The sequence below is a fragment of the Lonchura striata genome, chromosome 1A (assembly GCF_050655825.1).
Source record: "Lonchura striata isolate lonStrDom1 chromosome 1A, ASM5065582v1, whole genome shotgun sequence".
In the NCBI taxonomy this organism is placed as follows: domain Eukaryota; kingdom Metazoa; phylum Chordata; class Aves; order Passeriformes; family Estrildidae; genus Lonchura; species Lonchura striata.
This window is the reverse complement of record NC_140741.1, coordinates 55,530,196-55,553,248: the sequence shown is the minus strand read 5'-3', so window position 1 is coordinate 55,553,248 and position 23,053 is coordinate 55,530,196. Positions and strand designations below refer to the sequence as shown.

The 23,053-nt window shown below is 36.8% G+C and overlaps 1 protein-coding gene across 14 annotated transcripts in view; it reads left to right on the top strand.

The window, feature by feature from the left end:
- The window catches only part of ATP2B1 (ATPase plasma membrane Ca2+ transporting 1), a 60,368-nt gene extending 38,220 nt beyond the window's left edge, over window positions 1-22,148 (top strand). For 8 of the 14 annotated variants that reach the window (XM_085570205.1, XM_085570208.1, XM_085570204.1 and 5 more), the window contains exons 10-22: window positions 1,025-1,267; window positions 3,584-3,825; window positions 6,505-6,742; window positions 7,625-7,804; window positions 7,893-7,980; window positions 8,107-8,213; window positions 9,695-9,886; window positions 10,088-10,301; window positions 10,427-10,638; window positions 12,525-12,632; window positions 14,457-14,639; window positions 14,872-15,030; window positions 19,234-22,148. In XM_085570205.1, coding sequence (XP_085426331.1) covers window positions 1,025-1,267; window positions 3,584-3,825; window positions 6,505-6,742; window positions 7,625-7,804; window positions 7,893-7,980; window positions 8,107-8,213; window positions 9,695-9,886; window positions 10,088-10,301; window positions 10,427-10,638; window positions 12,525-12,632; window positions 14,457-14,639; window positions 14,872-15,030; window positions 19,234-19,545 — 2,478 coding nt within the window. In that variant the 3' untranslated portion in view covers window positions 19,546-22,148. Of the gene's footprint in view, window positions 1-1,024; window positions 1,268-3,583; window positions 3,826-6,504; window positions 6,743-7,624; window positions 7,805-7,892; window positions 7,981-8,106; window positions 8,214-9,694; window positions 9,887-10,087; window positions 10,302-10,426; window positions 10,639-12,524; window positions 12,633-14,456; window positions 14,640-14,871; window positions 15,098-19,233 lie in introns of all 14 variants that reach the window. The other 6 variants (XM_085570214.1, XM_085570213.1, XM_085570215.1 and 3 more) reach the window with 4 other exon arrangements.
- Window positions 22,149-23,053: the final 905 nt, after the last annotated feature.

The window sequence follows — 23,053 nt, the reverse complement described above, 5'->3', positions numbered from 1 at the left end:
CAGTGAGCATTGCCAGCCTGTTGCCACCAGAACAAGATGAATGGGTTCAGTATTGCATATAGTATTGCATATGGAGTATGCCATATGCATTGTAGCATTTGCTTAAAAAACAGATGTCTTACAGTTTGTAGTTGAACTTTGTGTAAACTTGTACCTAGCTGATGCATTAAACAACTGCTATGAAAGCTTCCAGATTAATTTTTTTTTGAAGACTGAATAGTTTGTTTTCTGCTTACTAAGCAGCATGTTTTTTAACTTAAGCTCTGTGTTTTCTTAATTTTCTTACTGCATCAGCATGCTGAGACTGATTACTTATCTAAAATCTAATTGTAAAGATGGTAGGTGCTTAGGCTGTGTTCTAAATTCATAACTTACAGCACTTACTAGTAGTGGCCTTATTGTATAATTTGCAATTCAGCTTCCTCTTAGAGGTGAAAATACTATACAAGTCTGTTAGGGAAATAATTTAAAGTGATATTTAACCTATGTTACTCATGTAATCCTCACTATTTTAGTTGAAACATTAAGTTCCCACTTTGTATTTGATTATAAGTCTGAATCTAAGATCTTTGAAATCTGTATTATCTGATCTTCAGATAGATCTAATAAGTTACATTATAGACTTTTCTCATAAGCAGAAATACTTTTTAAACATTGTATCTGGTAAAGCTCAAACTTCACCTGTTCTCAATTTCTAAATATGGTTATAAGCTTCTCAGTTTCTAAATATTATTATATTGTTTGCTGCTAAGAGATGAATAGTATTAATAGTCAGTGTGACATGCAGGTAGAGGAGATTAAGACTGTATTTATGTATCTTGTTCAAAATGAGGTTTACTGTGACATAATGGACTTGGAGGAATCTATACAGAAAGTGACAGCTGCAAGTTCTTCCTCTGAAATATGCCAGTTGACTTAATTGACTGTTTTCTGAAAGTGTTGTGTAAGACTAGATCCCATAAATGATTATTTCTGAAGTAAAGTAATGGTTATGGATTGCTGTTAACTGCTTTTATTTCCTTAGAAAATGATGAAAGATAATAACTTGGTGAGACATCTGGATGCATGTGAAACTATGGGCAATGCAACAGCTATTTGCTCAGATAAAACTGGAACATTGACTATGAACAGAATGACAGTGGTCCAAGCCTACATCAATGAAAAACATTATAAAAAAATTCCAGAACCAGAAGCTATTCCAGAGAAAACTATGGCTTATCTTGTGACAGGAATTTCTGTTAATTGTGCTTACACTTCCAAAATACTGGTAAGTGGATTTTTTCATTCCATCAAGATAACAGAGTAACTTCCTCAAAAGATGCAAATTGTCTGATGGCCACAGGAAATTTTGGTGTAAATATGTGGTACAGTGCATGGTAAGGTATTTTGTACCTGCTGTAAATTGCTCAGCCATTCATTTGAAACTGAATGGGAAAAATAGCTTATTTCAGTTTGAACTGATCATTCAAAGATAAAATTCCAAGATAATTTCCTTTCAAGTTCAGTTATTTGTTTTTATAAGTGGGACTGTTTACCCCACTTAAAGAGTGTTTTGCCTGGATTTGAGTGCTACTGAAATTTGTGTTAAAATTAACTCAAATTCATATTTAAGAATAATGCATTAAATAAAATATAATGAAAAATATAACTACTGGTAAGGATTTTAATGGATTTTTATTCCAGATACTGCTGTGTAAGTTTGTAAACTTTAGAATTGTAACGTATTTGCCAAAATCTTGTTTGAAATTTACAAAATGTTTTTAAATGAAAGACTAATGGACTGTTACACAGCTTCCTTGCTGTAGTTATTCCAACATGTTGTTTAACTTACATTCTTCAGGCAATAAAAATAAGTAGCATTTAGTAATTGAAGTAGCATTTCAAGGTTTTGTAGAAGCCTCCACTTTGGATGCTTTGTACACAAATAACAGTGAAAACTCGGTTCAAAAGCTACTTATCAGCCAATAAAAATGATACATCTGCAAGACTTTCCACAATAGCAGTACTTGAGGCAGCACATAAAGTTGACAGCACTGATTTCTCTGAAACAATATGGAAATTCTACAATGAGTTACAGCAAGAGTTTCACAGTCTGTTTTCTAAAGCTCTTTCTAAATCAAGAACAACGTAGCTGTATGTAAGCTGACCAAGTCCCTTATTACTACAATTTTAACTGAATTACATCCACTGCAGTAGAGTTAAGCTGCTTTACAGAACCAGAGGGCTGAAAGGGACCTCTTGAGAGAACCTCTGATCAATGTGGAATCAACTCCTCCTGATCAATGTGGAGTCAGGCAGAGCACATTGCTCAGGACACTCACTCAGGATTGAAGAATCTCAGAGGGTGGAGACTTTGCAACCTTTTGGGCAGCTTGATCATGTATTGTATCACCCTCAGAGTAAAAGACGTTTCCTTATCTTAGAATGGAGTTTCAAAATCTTCAGTTTCTATCCATTGCCTGTTGTCCTCTCACTGGGTAGCAGTAGGAAGGTCTGGCTAGACAGTCCTTACCATTGTTCCAACCACCTGCCTTATTCAGGCATTCAATGTAGAACAAAAAGTTTCTCTCCCAGAGCATTGTCTTCTCCCAACTGAACAGTTCCAGCCCTTTCAGCTCATCCTCATATGTCAGGTGCTTGAGTCTCCTTATTATCTTTGTGTGCCGTGGATGCACTTACAGCTGGATGTTGATATCTCTCATACTGGGGCACCCAGAATTGGATGTCTTAAACTGCATATTAAAGTGAGTATTTTCTAAGTGTGAGTATTCAGTACAGTCAAATTCAAAATCTTGCAGCTATAAACAATGAAAATGGACCACTGACTTATGATTAATGTAGTTCAGTTCTAGCCACCTGAGATATGTCAGATTAAGTGCTCATCCCTTTTTTGCTGCACAAAACACTGTAGTGTTACATGTATAGAAGCTAAAATATTTTGAGAAAAATACTCCTTATAGGATTAATATGTGCATATCACACATGTTGAGATAAGAAACTTTTTCTGGTATTAAAGGATTGGAAACTTGTTTCTGAATTCTTTCCAGTTAAATAGGCCATGGCCTCGAAAACAGAACTTGTAGTGAGACTTAAGAAGCTTAAAGACTTAGTTTTTTCAGAAGAAGGCTAACAGGTGATGTGGTCATAGTCTAAGTCATTGACGAATTATTACAGGAGAGAATGCTTTAATTCAGCAGAAATAATGCCATTTATCTTGCTGAAGTCAGTATATGTGAACTTATCTGTACTTCTAAAATCCAAAACAATTGTTCAGGGTCTACACTCAATTGATCAGATAAATATTTAAAGTAATAGAAAATTTCTTTTATAAAGGTCATGTTGGGACTGATACAAACTTAATGGGTGTTTTCTGAAGGATTGAAAGATCCTAAATAGGTACAGAATGTACTTTTAAAAAGCAGCAGTATAACTTTGGATTATGACTCATAGGAATTTATTAAGTAATTACTGAAAAAGAAAACTTCCCCATCCCAGAACTAAGTTTGTCCTTCCTTGTTTTCTAAGTGCTGTGCTTCAGTGGTTTATAAGTCAACCTAATCAGTGATGGTTCCTGTTCTTGCAGCCTCCTGAAAAAGAAGGTGGCCTACCACGTCATGTTGGAAATAAAACTGAATGTGCCTTGCTGGGATTGCTCTTGGATTTAAAACGTGATTATCAGGACGTAAGAAATGAGATACCAGAAGAGGATTTGTATAAAGTGTACACCTTCAACTCTGTTAGAAAATCGATGAGTACTGTGTTGAAAAACTCTGATGGCAGTTTCCGGATATTCAGTAAAGGTGCCTCTGAGATAGTTCTTAAAAAGTAAGAACAACTCTTACTGTGATTCAGCACTTTAACTTTCACTAAATGTTGTGATAGGTGGAGAGACTAACATGCTAAACAACATTGTGACATAGTCTGTGAAATTTTTGTTTCTCTAATCACAGTTAAGTGCAGCAGTCCTATACCCTTGTGTTTCCTTAAGGTGTTTGACTTTCTACAGTAAGATGGGCCATTAGCACTTTAGTTATTTTACTTCAAACACCCCAACCCTACCCCTCAAAACAAAAAACCAAAATGAGATGGTCTCATGCTTTAGTTAAGCTATTTTACTTTTAGGTGTGATTGAACAAAATGCTCACCTGCCTTATAGTAAAGTCCCATCAGTTGATATGCGTAAATTCCAGGAAGGGCTTGTACCTTTGAAAAGTGATTACTTTTAGCATATTACTGCTTAGACTTTGCAACTTTATGTTGAAGTTGATAATTTTAACAGGAGGTTGAACTTGAATGTTCTAGCAACTTGAGGGGTTTTAATGTGACAAAGCAATTGCTTCCTTATCCATCTGCCCACCTATAAAGGATTTATTAGGATAAGATTAGACTTAGAGAGAGATTAGGTACCACTGGGACAAACCTTTATAGATGTGAAGACAGCTGTGGTAACTCTTAACTAGGTGTGGAGAGGCGTCAAACATGTATGCATCATGTTCTCTGGGAACAGCATTTGGTAGCCAGGCCCACTTTGGTTCTGAGGTCAAACTCTTTCTAGTCTGAGGAGCACATAACTGATTATATTAATGAGTTAAATTTGCATTTTTGCTTGTTAATAGCTCCCCAATGCATTGCCTAGGAAAGTACTAATGTACTAAAGAAAAAATACTAACTCTTCCTTCTCTTCAATTTTTGTGCTCAGAGCAAAATGTCAGTCTTTAAAGGACTCTTGTTCCTCTTAATATGGAACTTAAAATTTGTACTTGTTTTTGCATAGCTAGATTTTAAGCCAAACCTTATCAATGAATAGGTCTGCCTATATTCACCTTACTTCCACCTTTTGAAGCTTTTTGTAGCTTATAATATTGGACAAATGAACTGTAGAAGTTGCTAGAACTCAGCCATCCCAGACTCACGTAGTTGACTTAGTAACTGAAATAATAAAATAAATAATAAGGGCATTTGGCAAAGAACAAGAAAACCTAGACTGATTTGGATATTATAGGAATAGTGTCTAAGTGGGAAACTACTTCAGAGTATGGACTGAATAGGACAAGGATTTAGCCATCATAAGCTCCTTCCTATGCAGTACTTGTAATCTGTTTTGTCAGTTGTGCTGCTCCTTCTCTATTATAGCATATGTAACTACACTTGAATACTGAAACTTAAACATGAACATTTATAAGACACAAATGAGTCATTAATGAGTGTAGAAGAAATGCAGAAATGCTTTCAGGTAGAGCACTTTCTTTTTTCTTTCCTTATCACTAAGTCAAATATTTGAAGTGAGTTCCAGTGCAGTTTTGCATAGAATTTATTTATGTGTATTTAGTCATTTTGGAATGTTTGAATTTGTCACCAGCCTTATGATTGCAGCTAATTCTAGATATCCTTAGTGACTGATGACATTTGAATAGATAAGTAAAATCAGAAAAGTCACATAGACTTTGAATTTCTGTTATGATATGAATTTTGAAGCTCTAAGGGACTGCTTCATTTTTATTTTCTGTATTAGGTACAAACTTTTAGGGAATTCCCTAAATCCTGTACACTTGAGTGTAACATTTCTCATATTTGCGGGTCTGCAAGGTCTGATCTTGATATTTAATGAAAGTATTGAATTCCTTTTTTTTTCAGGTGCTGTAGTAGTACTAATTTGTAAAACTAATGGATAATAGCGTTACTTTATGGCAAAACTTTGCAAAGAACATAGGAGAAAAATTTAATTTCTTGTTCAAAATCATTGGTAGTGTTATATTCATGGCATCAATATTAATGAAATATATATACTCTCCATGAAAGCAGTGGCATTTTTGGCATGAAGAAACATAACTAGGAGAGCATGTATTGAAATGCTAGAGTGCATAGTGGTGAATCTAGTCTCCTATACAAACATTTAAAAATCAGTTTCAATGTTTGTTTTTAATTTAATATTTCACATTGCCTCACATACCAGATGCTCTCTGAATTCTCTGCACTTAGACTGGGGGGAAGGGGAAGGGCTGCAAACTTTTTTGTTCTTAAGGGTAGCAGTTTGCTTATAGTGCTGTAAGTTTAGTGCTTGCAGCTGCTCAAGCAGCGCATGCATGTTCTGAAAGTGTACTTATTTCTGAGACTGTATTGCTGTTAACAAGATGGGATTATTTTGGTGAGCTTGAAACTGGATTGCCTGACTCAACCAGTGCAGACAACAGTCTGTTTACATACAGTGGAGAAATGGATATTTCTGGGAGGTGACTGATGTTTGTATGTGAAATTTGTTGGGCATTACTTTCATCCTAGGATGATAGGCTCAGTTTAACATTCTACAGAAAGTATGTTTTTCAACTGAAGGAGTAAAGTGCATTTGGAGAAGATTACCTTAAAGATACCCTACTGGCTTTTTGTGCTTTTGTGTTTGAGTCTAGCAAAAACACAGCTTATAGAAACTTATTGCAGTTGACTGATAAGCTCAGTGAGCTGAATTTCTAGTTAAAATTTGATAACTCTTCAAACTTTTCTTTCCAGGTGCTTCAAAATACTGAGTGCTAATGGAGAACCAAAGGTATTTAGACCTAGGGACCGCGATGATATTGTGAAAACTGTAATTGAGCCAATGGCTTCTGAAGGTCTCAGAACCATCTGCCTGGCATTCAGAGACTTCCCAGCAGGGGAGCCTGAGCCAGAATGGGACAACGAAAATGATATTGTTACTGGGCTGACATGCATTGCTGTTGTTGGGATTGAAGATCCTGTGAGACCTGAGGTAGGGTCACCAGCAAAGCTGCAGTGATTTTATTTCATGGGATTCATGTTTTTCATCATGTGGAGTACAAGGAACTGAACTGCAATTGTATGCCTTAAGCATAGTTAATAAATGAAAATCTAATTTCTTGAAGGGGAAGTTAATGGAGCTATAAAAGCAGATTAAAACTACTTAATGTCACTTATGCTGTATTGCTGAAGCTCTGTACAAACTAATAACTTAAGATACTTACTGTGCAGGATCTCAGTAAATGAAACAACTTGTTATTTTTTTTACCACTTGGAGTATTAGGACTTTTGGTTTGGATAAGATTAGCCATTGTTCTTGTTACCCACTTCTCATGGGGGGTGGAGAGAGGTGAGCTTGTCACCTGAGAACTGAGTGCAAGGAGTATGGCTTGTCTTGAGGTGTAAGGTTTTTCAATAGGGAAACCTTTTATACCATATGCACGTGGAAATTTGGGCTGATCTGCACTATTGTCACTTTACAGTAAAAGTTATTGATGAAGTAGTGGAGTATGAGCTGTGGTTTATTTCACATAATCATAAATAAAATGCCAGTACTCAGTACAGACTAATATGCCATGAGGATTTTTGTGGTCTTTTGAATACTGCAGTATTTGAAAAATTGCAGGAGGGAGGAGAACAGACATAGCAGTGGCACAAAGCCTTTTACCAGAATCGCAGCTTGTGTGGCTGTTACGAGAAGAATTGTGGTACTCTACTTCATTTTTTTTTTGTAAATGTTCCATAACTACAGTCTTCATTTTAAAATAACAGGTATCCTGTACTGAGCCATAAACATTCCTTTCACTCACATGTCTACATTTATTTAACTAATGTACCGTCTCTCAGCCTGTGGGGTTTTTTCCCTTCTTTACAGGTACCTGATGCAATAAAAAAGTGTCAGCGTGCAGGCATAACTGTACGTATGGTCACTGGTGATAACATTAACACTGCTCGTGCTATTGCATTGAAATGTGGTATTCTGAATCCCGGTGAAGACTTCCTGTGTTTAGAGGGCAAAGACTTTAACAGGAGAATACGCAATGAAAAAGGCGAGGTAAGAATACTGACTCTCTCATCAAGTAGATCAACAGATAGTCTAAGTCTCCTATGTGTGTAAAATATAACCAATGCTCTTCCTGCAGATAGAGCAAGAGCGAATAGATAAAATTTGGCCAAAGCTTCGTGTTCTTGCAAGATCTTCTCCCACTGACAAACACACTCTAGTAAAAGGTGGGTAAAAATTCTCTGAGCTTCGAAGTAAAGTTGGATTTTTTTCCTGTGCTTCTTCTCTTTCAGGTTAAGTCTTTTCTGTGTTGTTATTCAGAACTGTAACACTTGTATGTAATTTTATTTTAGGTATAATTGACAGCACTGTCTTTGACCAGAGGCAAGTTGTAGCAGTAACTGGTGATGGTACCAATGATGGTCCAGCTTTGAAGAAAGCAGATGTTGGATTTGCTATGGTAGGATTTTTATTTTACATCCTCATTATTTTATCAATGACTTATCAAATCACTTCAGATTAAAGAACCTTGTTTCATGAACAGGGAGATGATAATGAAAGAGACTGCCAGTTGATGTTCAAAATTACTTTGGAGGCCATATCTTGTACATCTGGAGTACAATTGAAGCAATAACATTTTATGATAGTGTAGGATCTGCACTTGTCTGGATGATTTGTTAGATTACATGGCTTTCTCAGCTGCCTTTTCACATGGCTGCCAGTGTCTTGGCTTTTAAGTGCTTAGCCTGCATAGACTCGTGCCTTAAGTATGTGGGTTTCAGCTTTCTTTCAAGACACAGAGTAAGACAGATTCCTCAAGCTTCCTTTTGCCACAGGATTCCTTCTCAGTATTAAATGTAAGAGGTACTCTTTGGTCATGGCAGGTCACTGTAGTCTTAAAGCTTGAAAAAAAATTGAAAGGAATGAAAAAATGAAGACCATTCTCTTCCTATACCACATGCAGAAAAAGAAGCACTGACTCAGATTGTACTCTTGAGAGAAGAAATGGGAAAGATATTTCACATCATTCTCAAGGAGCTTTTTTCAAAAACATAACTTAAAAATTTGACGGCTACATATGAAATGTTCTCTAGGCTGTAACAGTCTTGTAACAAGTATCTTTGTATAGCTGCTGTAGTTACTACTGTCAGGGGCAGATTTGTTTATCTGTTTTAAATGTTTCCTGCAGTTGCTGTCTGTGTTCATCTGTGTAAGGAACTATCTTCTCTGCTTACCTAAATAGCACTTAAAATACACCATATGATATCTAAAGGTACCTTTTACGGTGTACATATAGCTGTGCAGGTGACTCATTTCCTTGACAAAATAATATATCAAGAATAGGGATCATTAAATCTGCTATTGAGCTAGTGGATTTTGAATGCTAAAAGAAAAATTAAGATTTTTTTTTTTTTTAAGTAGGTGTCTTCAGGCATCATTACGCAGTACACAGCTGTTTGGGTACTGTAGGAGACTAGAGGTGCTTAAAATTTAAGAATGTCATGTTGCAATGCATATGCAATGGCATTACATAGTCTACTGTTCAATGCCAATGCCCTTCTGCAGAAGGTTTTTGGTAGTGTTTACCATCCTACTGTGCTGCTGGAATCCATACAACAATATAATTAGGGCAGAGCTTGAACTGTAGCACTGCACCATCTGGTGGCCTTCAGCTTGAACAGGTTTCAGTGACATTTCTTTGGGAGAACTTACATTGTCTTTACTGTCAACTCTCAAATTTACATCAAGGTCTTTATTTTAAAGAGAGCATTACTTTGTTTTCATTTTCCTAAGACTTTCAAGTAGAACTTGTTTCAATACACCTCTGTATGCTTACATTAAAGGAGTCCTTCAGATGTTGTGCATCCAAATGACGTAAGAGCTGTTGTCATAAAAAGTCAATGCATCCTGTTATATTTCATGTTTTTCTTTTTCTATCAGGGTATTGCTGGAACAGATGTAGCTAAAGAAGCTTCTGATATTATCCTTACAGACGACAACTTCACCAGTATTGTTAAAGCAGTTATGTGGGGACGAAATGTCTATGACAGCATCTCCAAATTTCTTCAGTTCCAACTTACTGTCAATGTAGTAGCAGTAATTGTTGCTTTTACAGGAGCCTGCATAACACAAGTACGTACCAGTGGGGAATTGTTTCAGCTAATAAAGGTTGAAAGAGTCATGATTGATGAATTCTTGAGTTCAAATTTTCACTTAAACAGTAGTCCAAAAATCATAATGCTCTTCAAAACATGCTGATATTGTCTGATAGGTGCCTTTAATAGCTGTAGTTTCTGCACTTCTATTGGAGGGTTTATGTATCTATTTTTATAGGATTCTCCACTTAAAGCCGTGCAGATGCTGTGGGTAAATCTCATAATGGACACATTAGCTTCTCTTGCCCTGGCAACAGAACCACCCACTGAAGCTCTTCTGCTGCGGAAGCCTTATGGTAGAAACAAACCTTTGATTTCTCGTACAATGATGAAGAACATTTTGGGTCATGCATTCTACCAGCTTGTAGTGGTCTTCACGCTCCTGTTTGCTGGTAAGAATACTGAGACTTTACCAAGTTATTCTGAATGTTGTAGAGAGGTGTTTTTTAAAGCTTTTTTTTTTGCTGTGTGTGTAGAGACACTAATCAAGCTGTTAATAAATGTCTTTTATATACAGGTGAGAAAATTTTTGATATTGATAGTGGAAGAAATGCACCTCTGCATGCTCCTCCTTCAGAGCATTATACTATAGTATTTAATACATTTGTGATGATGCAGCTTTTTAATGAAATTAATGCCCGAAAGATTCATGGTGAAAGAAATGTTTTTGAAGGAATCTTTAACAACGCTATCTTCTGCTCTATTGTGCTGGGGACATTTGTTGTGCAGGTAAGCAGATTATTGGAGGGTGGGGAGAAAATGCGTTTAGTGCACTGATGTACTTGCTTACCTTGGAAATGCCAATCAACTAGTGCCTAAGATCCAATTTCTGCAATGTTGAAAACCTCCAGGGTCAAGCACACAATAAGCAAGTTGTAAGTGCAGCTTGATGGAATTTTCAAACCTATTTGAAGCTGGTAATGCTGGAATATTGTATTTGTAGTTAACTTTTGAATTTCCTACATCTTCAATTTTATATTAGTGTTCTAAACTCTTGGCAAAATATGAAGAAATTGTATGTGTCATCTGTTCATTCACCTCTTCCTTGCCCCTAAATCTTTCCTATAAAATGTTTCTTATAATATCTACCTGTGTATCTGAACGAGAATCCATTTAAACAATTATAGAAAAAAAGCAACTTCTTTTATGTTCTTAATGAGATTAGGACATGAATAAGCTTTAGAAATTTAAATATCAGTTTTTACCTTACTGGTGCAGGAACCAGTGATACCTACTGGTATATATTGTAGAAGTACTGTTTTAAGTGAAAAAAACCCCAGATGTCTAGGGGCCTTCTGTTCCAAGACATAGGGAAACTCATAAAAGCTAGTTAGTTAACTCACTACATATTAACAAAGGAAATGAAATGATCTTCAGTTGATTGTATTCACATGCTGGTGTTGAGAAACACCAACTTAAACATGAATCTAAAAAAAAATAGTTTGCAAGAAATATTTTCACCCTCTAAATAGCCTTCACTTTAGTTAGTCATAAGAAATAACAAACAAATCAATATGCTATTTAATTTCAGAATCCATTTTCATTTTGCATTAAGTTATTTGGGACATATAACCTACATATTAAGCTTCTCCTTAGAGTTGATAATACATCAAATTGATTGAAGTTACATCAGTTTAAGCATTGGAAACGTATGCACTGCTGCTTTGCATTAAGTCAGGGAACTTTCTCAGGTTTAGACTTTTAGAGATGACACTTCTTCAGAAACTGCTCTTATTTTTGGGGTTACGAATGCAGCAGATTGACTGTTGTTGTGCAACTAAGCCAAACATTGAGAAGTTACTCCTGACTGCCACTGTGTTCCCTTTATAAATTTGGCAGACTGAATGCTTTCCCACCTCCTGATTTGTTATCTCAGTATTTAATTTGGAGTTAATAACAGAAGATTCTCTTTGCTTTTTCAGCTGTCAGGTGTCCTACTTAATGGTCAAGACTGTCTCCTTTTCATAGCTGCCCTGCTGCTTTGAATTGTTGATTCTCCAGGGCAGACTTTCATGCATATAATTCCTATGCAGAGGGATACCTTGCTCATTAGGGCCTGTACAGCTTGTTGTAATAGCTAAGGCAGTAGGATCTCATTTAATTTTAGCTTTTGAGAACTCTTTCCCCTTCCCCTAAGATTTACTACATGTGGTGATTTAAAGTCTGATATTTAACACTGATGTGATAAATAGTAATATCCTGTAGAATTACTTCTGAGATATTTCATGTCTTATGAATCTATGAATTTATGAATCTTGGATCTAGTTCCAAGATGGGTGTTCATAGCAAAAGTAATCACTATATATTTGTAGGATCAAATACATGCTGTAATTGTGAAATAAAGGGAAAAACGTGGCAAGCAAAATTGAGGAGTCAGCAAATTTTCATGAGTGTGACATCTGAAGAATGAATGGGTAGTTCTTGGAATGCTGAAAAGCAGAAGAATGGCATAGGTTTGGAAACTGGCTCGAACTGCTGAGACAGTGAAAAAATATGCTTAACAAGATGGGAAGTCCCATGTTCACTTGCAGAGCTGTCGGTTGTGATCTTAAAGCATTAGGGAATTTTCTAGTAACAGGTCACTGATACAAGTTTAATCATGTTTTCCTTCACAGATAATTATTGTGCAGTTTGGTGGAAAGCCTTTCAGTTGCTCAGAACTCTCAATTGAACAGTGGCTGTGGTCCATTTTCCTGGGCATGGGCACACTACTTTGGGGCCAGGTAAACTAGGATTTTTCAAAATGCCGAATTTCTACTTGCAACAGTATACTTTAAATGGAAAAAGCAAACACACTGTCTTTAGAATTCAGATATTTCAGGTGGACTGTATGAATATATGAAGACTAACAGTAAATATTAATTACAATTTACTTGTTCAATAGATATAGAAAGTCTTTAGTTGAATATTCCTTCCTCAGAGTGGGTCAACTATTAACATTTTGTGACTAGATCCTGTGGCTGGTTTGTTTAGCAATTTTTAACTGGAAGCTGCTGTAGTTGCCTTTTAAATATTAAATTATCTTCAGCCAAATATGAGCACTAGAAAATGTGGTAAAAATACAAAATGCAATGAACATGCTAATGTTAAAATATATTTAACTTGGTGCTTAATGATTTTCTTGAAAAATCAAAATTGCTAAATTAGGCAGTATTTTCTTGATTTAAAAATTTCCTGGAGTAGCTAGAAATGCAGCAAACTCAAACCAACTTTCTCTTTAATCTTTACTTGCATAATTGTGGCATAATTGAAAAGTCTTCCCACCTAGTAGTAAGCCATTACATTTGGACTTTTATTTCCTTTCCCCTCCCCCCTGAGTGTCATTACTATTGCATGCACAACAGTGCTTGTAAGCAGCAAGCTTATTTACGTGAAACTTTAGAGCTACAGAGTTTTCTATTATTTAATGACATAGTTGTCTAAACTTTTCATACCACATGAAGAGTTTTCCATTACAGTTTCTTTCCTTCCACTAAGTAAAAGACACTTCGTGTTGCACCATAAAATTGGTAGGATGAATTTTAGTTGTAAATACATACATAGACATATGTTCTAAAAGTGACTAAGCTTTTTAACAAGATTCTTTGGAAAATTAATTATTTAAAAAAATCAAATAGAGTCACTCTGAGGTGATTCCTAGAAGAGAATCGAGATGGCTTGAAATACCTTTGACCCAAAGTATCTTGCAAGGGCAAAGCTTCTCTACTGCCATTCATGCTGCTCTAGCATCTCATTAAAGTCAAAGAGCTTTAATTTTCTTAGAATAATAGAAACTGAAGTGTGAGTTGGGAGCATTCATAGTAGCAGTTTCAGCATAAAGGGCTGCTTATGTTGCTTTTGGAGCAGATTTTTTTCCTCTGCAGCTGCAGAAATGATCTTCTAGGTTTGTGATGATCAAGGAACGCAATCTTGGAATTGATCTGAATCTGCTAGATATAATGTACCAAAAATGACTCCCTTAACCATATGTAGTTTTTCTTTAAGATATATAGATTGCTATACACCAAGTAGCAAAGTAACAGTTTGAGATAGATACAATTCCAGAAACATTATTCACCTTGCAAATGGATTGATATCTCCCAGGTCACAAATGAGTGAATGTCTCTCCTGTATTTCTTGAATTAATTGTGGTTACTTTAGGTGATGGAGGTCCCACTTGAGGTGACACGTCATGCTCATCAAACTGATGAAACTCTAAAAGCTCTAGATACAAGAACAATCTACAGGATTAATGGCTTTTGTAGCTTCAGTACTGCTCCTTCCTGGCATTGTCATGTAATGTTAATGTGGAATTCTTTGTCTCTGGCAAGGCTGTTTTGTAGTCCAAGTTTAATTTTGCACCTTGGTTGAGGTACTAAGTATATTCACAGCTTTGTAGCTATTCAGCTGGAGTGATTGTTTTACACTGATGCACTCATCCTATCTATGTAATCTAGTTTTTACTTTGCTAATTGTATGCAGGATATCTGTTAAGCCTTAAGACTGGTATTACTCTTTTTTTTGTTAAGAAAGAATAATCCTGATTTATGTATTTCATCCACTGTTAGTTGATTTCAACAATTCCAACCAGCCGACTGAAATTCCTTAAAGAAGCTGGTCATGGAACACAAAAGGAAGAGATTCCTGAAGAAGAGCTAGCAGAAGATGTAGAGGAGATTGATCATGCTGAGAGAGAATTGCGTCGTGGTCAGATTTTGTGGTTTAGGGGCTTAAACAGGATACAAACTCAGGTATGGTCTTAAAAAAGGTAGGATGCAATGGGTGTTATGAGGGAGATTTCTCCATTTTTTACTAAGGTGGCTGTTCTAACTGGTGTGATTGAGACTGTCAAAAGGGGGGTATGGATGGATGTGTAATCTCTCAGGGTCCTCTGTTTTCTTCAGCTTTAAATGCAACTCTTGCCTGTGTATCTGCTCTGTTTTTAAAAAGTGCCTTTTTTTCTTTACTTTTTGTGTGTTATAGATGGGATGGTCCTTTCTCTTGTTCTCTCTCTCTCTTGCTGAGCAAGCTGTCACAATCTCTGATTCCTTGCAGATGGATGTAGTGAATGCTTTCCAGAGTGGAAGTACCATTCAGGGGGCTCTAAGGCGGCAACCCTCCATCGCCAGCCAGCACCATGATGTAACAAATATTTCTACCCCTACACATGTAGTGTTTTCCTCTACTACTGCTTCTACTACTGTGGGGTGTGAGTGTGTGTTCCTAAAGTGCATGAAATTAACATTTCCTAATTCACATACCTAACGTTTCTCATTTTCTCCTTAGTACTTAAAATCATCGTTCAGGCTTTTATAGAGCTCTTCCACAAAGTGGAGTCCTCAAGACTTTTTTTTCTTAGAGGGCTGAGAACAGGTGGAACAGTTTCAACAAAAGACTTTAATGTGAAAGCTGTGAGCCTGCACATCCTGTGCCTTCATCCATTCGTGTACAGAGGGATTTTTAAGACAAAAAGGGAAAACTGTTGTAAATTTTCGAGTATATGCCTCTTAGGATGACTTCCATTGAATAAATGAATATACTGTATAATCATGGACCCAGGTCAACAAAAATAGATCTCTTGTACTGCAGCACAAACAATGCTTAAGTAAGCAAGCTGATTTGGAAGCAAATGGTATTTGAAGATATGAATATTGTTAGAACATGGAGCACTAAATGCATTTTCTTTGTAGCCTGTAAGGAACTTTATGAATCTCTGTTTTCATTGGACCTTATTTACTGAATAACAACTTTTTCAACATCAGGATTCAGGAGGCGAAACAAGGCTTCTAAAATGCATACAAGTCAGAAGAAATATGAATTAGCTATATAAAAAGGAAAAAAAATTAAGCATTAAATGGCAAAACTTTAATTCAAATCTGAAGGATTCTTTTTCTCTCTAGGTTCTTCTGGGAGCAGTTCATAAGCCATCAGTGAAAGTGAAGTTTGTCTCATCTCAATTCTACTGTCTCTATCTTGTGCTCTAAGCGGCATTTCAGTTTCAGCCTTCCTCTCTGTAGAGGCTGGAGATTTATTTACTCTTGGATGTAGGCCTAAACTCTGGAGCCAGAAGATGCTTAGTAGCTGTAGTTGAATACTGATAGCCAGTATCTTTGTTCAGTTTTCCATCTTAATACATGTTTAACTTTCTTCTCTAACTTCCTAGAGACAGGTTAAATTACTGGTTTTTTAAAATAACTCTGAGAGGGCTTCTTCTCCCCCTTCCCCTCCCTGCTTAAACTTTCAGATTGCCAGATGGATGAAGACCCTTAATTTCAGGAGCTGTCTTAAGTGAAATGGTGAAATCTTCAGACTTTTTTTTTTTCTAATTAATTATTTTTGGGCTTGGCCAGAGTTCACGTGTGAGCTTGCACAAGTATTTACCTCTGTATTTATTCTCCAGTGGCAAGACAGGTATTTCCCTACCTAGCAGTAGTGCTGAGAAGCTCAACTCACAAATTTGCATGCCTCAAGAACACAAAATGAAAAGTAGATTTAACACTTAAAGATGCACAGGATTGCATCTCCTAGTTAAAATGCTAATTAGTAACCTGTATCCCTAACTACACTCCAGAACATTAATTAGACATTCAGAATTCTCTAGAGAGCAATGTCATTCCATGCTGCTATTTGAGCAGAATCTACTGGGCACTGCAGCATCTCATTGCATCAAATGACCAATGCAGATACAGAGCTACCATAGCAGAGAACTAGTTTTTTATCCTCACCATTGCAGCCTTCTGCTACACCCTCCAGAAGAACAGCTTCTGAGAACTCATGTAGATTAACAGGAAGCAGATGTGTTATTGTCTCTTTTTTAGAGCTGCTTGTTGGAAAATAGTTCCTATGAAGTAAGGTTGCAACTCTTAAGCAGCCATCTGGTTAAGAGGATTTGGAGTGCCAACTGCATTCCTTGCTATTCTGGTACTAATATGAGGAAGGCCTGATGACAGTATGAATTACACTTAACAAATTGTCTTGTTTGCACTTCACTTACATGAATTATTTATAGTTATGCCTCTAGTTTAATTATCTTGAGTTGTTGAAAATAGAGCCTTCAAAACACTGTATTTTCCCTTTTAAAGTGCTGAAAGTTTGATTTCTGCCTTTGTGGCTGGACTCTGAGGGTCCCAGGCTTGCTGTAGTTGTAGTATCTAGTCCACTTGCATAGCATGCATTCTGCATGGGAACCAAGCCTTTATTGTGGGTATGCACATATTCTGTGATAATTACAGCTGTCTTCTTAAGCTATAATTGTTTTTCATTGCTGCTGATGTTCTAAATTCTCATGTGTAAGCAATGAACAAACAGTGCCATGAGACATTCATATTTCATTTTGACACATAAATGGCACAGTGGGATACAACATGCCAAATAAAGTCATTGCAAACTTTCATTCTGGTATTGTCACTGCTAATTTTCTTGGTAAGTGTAAATCCAGTTTCGGCAGCTGGCTGGACTTATTTAAACCTCGTATAATGCATCATCTCCTTGACATTCTGCTCAATTCTTTTCATGCAAAGAGCAGTAAAGTACTAGCTGCTGTTGTAATCTTTTCTACAGCACATTTGCTCTCTTTTCTGTCCTCCCCTTACTGGTAATTATGTCCTTCCCCTTGATCATGTGCCCCATCCCTGTTTCCCCTTATTCCCTGTGCCTTCTTCCCTTGCCTCCATGGTTAATTGGGCCCAGCATGTACCTCCAGTATAAAAATGGGGACATGATCATTTTGGAGTAAAATTCTTCATGCAAGTGGTCTGAGGGAGCAGAGGTGGGGAAACTATGCTATTTCTAGATTTCAAAGTACACAGTCGAGACATGAGACTTTATCATGTGCAGTGGTTCCATTTATAACCAATTTGATTTAACATATTGCTTTTGGGGAGCCCTACTCTGTTTACAGCAAACTTCCCTGGTGTATCTTAGCTGTTTTCTAGTGTCTGCTCTTGATCTGCTTGACCTTCCAGCTTCATTCCTTCACCTGGGAGTCACTTTATTTTTTTCTCTTGAGGAACTCTGGAAGCTGTAGTCATGATGTGTTTCTCAGCTTGAAACAAGTCATCTTGGATGTGCTAAAAAAAGCTTTAAATTTGACTTGCTGTTTGTAACAGCAAGTTCTTGTTTACTACAGAGTTGCTCTGCTGCTTACTATTTAACACTATTTCACACTGCTTTGCTGGAGACTTGCTCAGGGTTAGGATGTTGAGAATTGTATAAAGAGTCAACAGGAGGGGGAAACTGTTTTGGGAAAAGTGTTGTATAAATGAGTCAATGACTTCTGCCTCACCTTACTTGTTTTATCAGTTCAAGAATGAATCCTCAATTTCCCTAGTTGATCAGGGAAACACGAGGCATGGGAGAAAGGGGGGGTGTGGGCAGCTGGTTTCATCATTCAAATAATAGTTTGGGAAGCTTAAATTCAAGTCAGCCTGGACATGCACAGTTTGCAAAATAAAGCTGTACTTTCTTTTGTATCTAATTTAACTATGAAAGGTTTATTTATGAAATCTGTTAGCATAGCTTTCTGATTCAGAAAATATTAAACAAGAAAAAGACACAAAACAGTCCTCAGCCTGGGAACTGCGTCCGTGAATTCAATGTAAATTGAAGACTTGTGCAAAGGCTGATCATCCTGCGTTTCTCATACTTGGCGCTACTTAAGTAGTCTCTTCAAAGTTACAACCTGTCCTGGCTACTAAGCTGTACAATACAGTATTCAATTTCCTAGTTCTGGTCTTAAGTTTCCAAAGCACTGTTCACTAAGGAGCTTTCTCTAGAGTGGTAAATGGCTATATACTCGAATATTTACAGCCGTTACAGCGGTATCCTTTTTTGCATGACTTTGTAAATGTTCGTTCATTGTGACATTGGCTTACACTTGCTTGGCTTTTTCATAGTCAGTTGACATCCTAATTCCTAGCATGAGAATTAGTGACCCCTTTATCCCCTAACTTATTTTCAGTCTCTCCTTCCCTCCCTCCAATCTCACCCAAATATTCAATAAAACACTCATTGAGATTTATTTAATTTTTGAATAAGTAAATATTTGTCGGCCTCACTTCTGAAAAATGCTTAGCCCGTGTTAAATAATTAAACAATTCTAGTGCCATGTCTGAATTTTAGGGCCCTTCTGCTTTTTGCAGTACTTCCACAATTTTTATTCCTACTGTGTAGACTGGCAGTGCTCTACTGAAATGCTCTTCATTTTTTACAGTTTATTGCAAGTTCCACTGCATCATACAAATTTGATTCACTCATGTCTAGCTGTTTGTGGATTCAAACTCATAAGAACCATGCCGTTCTCAGGAAATATGCAGCATTTTAACAATATTGTTATTTTGTTTACAGATCCGAGTGGTGAATGCATTTCGTAGCTCCTTGTACGAGGGGCTGGAGAAACCTGAGACACGAAGTTCAATTCACAATTTTATGACGCATCCTGAGTTTAGAATAGAAGACTCCGAGCCTCATATTCCCCTAATTGATGATACTGATGCTGAAGATGATGCTCCAACAAAACGCAACTCTAGTCCCCCTCCCTCTCCCAATAGAAATAACAATGCGGTTGACAGTGGAATTCACCTTACAACAGACAAGAACAAGTCTGCTACCTCTTCATCCCCAGGGAGCCCACTACATAGTTTGGAAACATCACTCTGATTGTAAGCTGAATGTTAACACACTAGCTGCATTGTAAAGAAGTTGAAACTGGGTCTCTTCACACATTATGATGGACAAGATGATATTCTTGTCTTGGACTTCAACAGAAGAAACACTTGTACGAATGTAGATTTATTTTTTTAAAAAAAAAGCTTTCTGCCAGACTGGAGGGTGCTTTTCTGGGGGTGGGAGTAATAATGAACTCTGACAGATAAACAGTAACTCAGCATAAGTGACCTGTGGATCATCTGTTGTACTAAGAATGGTCCTGAAGAGTGTGTTAGCAGAGCTTTAGTTTATCATGATCCTTTTCTGAGGGGAAAGCTGGGAAGGGCAAGGAGGCCCTGGATCATTGAATTGATACTTTAATTTCTGCTGTTGGCTGTTAATAATTTGGATTATTTATGTTTATAAATGATACAGATCTGTTTACAAGGTTTGTAGATACTTTTTTGTTCCTGTTCATAGATGGGAAGCTTCCTTATAAATGATGCAGAGAAGACGAAAAACAAAAAAAAACCAAAAAAACTAGTCCTTCAAATACTGCTGTATTTTCAGGAAAAGGGTGTTTCTATTGAAACTGTACTAAATTTTGCCTGCAATTTACCTTGTTAAATATTGTAGATAAATTGCTACTACTAATAGCCAAATAGATAACACTAATGCTTTGTAAAAACATGAGCAGTGGTGTTCTAATGAAGTTATGGCCTCTGTCCTAATTAGTTTCTTAAATACATTTACTACTTAATGGTTTTGAAACAACTGTTTAATTTTTAAAAATTTTGAGAAACTTAATGAATAACTTTTGTTCAGAACTTAGTAGGATTGTTTAATGCAGGACATCAATACGTGATGGAACTTGCTTGAAATATTTCTGTTATCTCGGGCAAAATGGATTAAATCAAAATACATCAGAATCTTAGTCCTTTGTTTTTGTCTAATCATGTTAGTTTAGTGCTGTCTTGGTGAACTGTGAGTGGAACTGTGATTTTTTTCTAATCTATAGAATCCTTCATGCAGCATGAGGGCTGTTGGCATTTTGAAAGGTTGTTAGTGGGTAGCATACATGTTCTCCTTTTTGTTTTTGAAACTTGTTTGTAAACATGAATAAATCTGCCCTTTTGTTAAAATAAAATTGCAGCAATGGTTTCTTACAGATTTTTTTCTCTCAGCTCCTTCACTGCAAATACAGAAGGTACTCTTTTGTGTTACTGGTTACCTTTAAACTGCAATTTCAAGATGGTAACAGCCCCACTTCAAATAGCTCTTTGGGTAAATGGAATCATGATGGCTGCCTCCAGAATGAATGTAAGTTAAGGTACTCAAAAGTCTTCACTGAGCCAAAACGATAGTCCTGGGGAATTAATAGGTCTGCCTGAAATTCTGAGACTTACTGTGAGTACCATGTAATAAATGTATTTCTGACTGCTTAAGTGAGGGAGACTGAGAACTGACATATAAAGCACAGGTGAAATGCACCAGAACTGATCGACTAGAGATTGACTGAAGAAGTTATGGTCTGCCTCTACTGTATTGTTCAGACAGCGGATGATGAAACAGTACTTGGTCTGGCACTTCCTCATTTTTTCTCGGTCCAATACTACTTATAAGAACAACAGAAGACATGAATTGTAAGGTTTTCTTTTTCCAGCTCTGTGTTCTTAAAAATAGCAAATTAATTTTTTTGTCAAATAATCCAGAATTATGGACTTTTTTTTTAAGTGGTCCCTACAAAGGACTGCAAGAATTAAGCTGGTAATGAGGAAGGAGATAATAGTGGAGCTATCTGCAGAAATGAGCACATTGGGAAGCTCAAGCACATCTTTCCCTTGTGTTGGGGTACATGCATGCTTGGGGTTGTCCTTTAGTGGATATTGTTCAACCTGTGGCACTGTATCCTACTGTCAACCACTCCTGAATTCCATCTTTTCTATTGTACTTCAGTAAATACACTGAATTCTAGGCAAGGGGGTTGAGGGTGGGGGGGGGGGGGGGTTGCACTTGACACTTTGTATAGTAATTTCTCCCACATGTTTCTAGCACTTTTCTTACATCATAGTTCTTATCTAGAGTGCTTGGTAGGGGCGGTCAGTTTTTATGTAAGCTATTTTCTCTTTACTAGGGAAGTCAGATAAGCACTGGCTTAAAGGGAGTTTTCTTTATCTGTGAATTACACTGCCATGTGGAAAAGTATCTTCATTTAACTTCATTAATGAGTAATGATTTGACTTCATTTCAAAACAGACTTTAATTTTACCCTCTTCTCTAGGTGTGATCATGACTGCATGTTAATCTTTTTTGGAATAAAATCTACACTTAAACCTTTTGTGGGGGGTGGGAGGGTGAATGTAGGCTTTGTACATCGCTGGTCCCTCTTGATTCTGTTAACATCAGTGTGCTGTTCTTACAGGAAACATCCTTACAGAAATAAGGAAAAGTTGTTTAAGAGGGGGGTATGCTTTCTTTGTGATCTCAAGAAATCATAACATTGCGTAGATTATGAAATGGTTTTCACTAGGCTCATGAGGCCTTCATTGCCTTTCCGGTTGTAAGGTTTACTTGTCTTCTTGTAACTGAAATAAATAAAAGTGCTGTTCATCTCAGTCTGTATGGGGACTGAAATTCTTGAATGTCAGTACAGTAGTGATTTAAACCTGAAATGCATGCCAGTTATATAAAACAGCTCTTGCTACAATTTTACGCTCATTTGCTTTCAAGAGGTCATGATATATAGTGTACATGGTTGAGCAATAGTGCCTTGGAACAGAAACTCAGTTCTAGACTGGGTGGCTTAAAATGGGTTTGGAGTGGTTTCCTGGGTGGGATGTCTACTATAGCTGTGTATATGTTAGAACACCTCATCTAGGCTCTGAAGGAAGGCTGAAAATGGTAATTAATATTAGAGGACTCTTTTTTTTTTTTTTCTTTTTTCTATATTGGCCTTAACAGGAAGAGGAAAATGCTGCATCATGGAGTAGTCTGGAGAGAATAATGGAAACAAGTGGGTAAATGCAGGGGTCAATAGCAAGTACAAGCAGTCAAAAAATATGAAATAACATACTTGAAGGCTTTCTTAGAATAACAGCAAATTTTGCAATGTGTTTTGAAGGAAGTAAGCGAGAAAATGTACTATTCATGGAAGGATAACTTGTGTATACTGAGTATTGGAAAGTGATTCCAAAGGTCTGATGTGTTCTATTTTTACTGCCAGTAGTTCTAGCCTCTGCAGAGCTCTAGAATGATCCAGATCATAATAAGCATTACATAAATTAAAGTAGGATATCTTAATGTCTGTACTACTTTTCTGATGCAAATACTTGGTTTAAAGGGTTGCTGCTTTTTTTCCACCTGCACCCCCTCCCCCAGCAGTGCATTTCTTCTGATCTTGCAGATTTCAAGCCCTCACTGAAGTACCTTAACTCTGTGGGATGAGCCCGGCCAGCATGAAGGGTCTAGCTCCAATTTATCTCCAGACTGATTAGGCCTGCTTATTCCAGGACCATGTAAT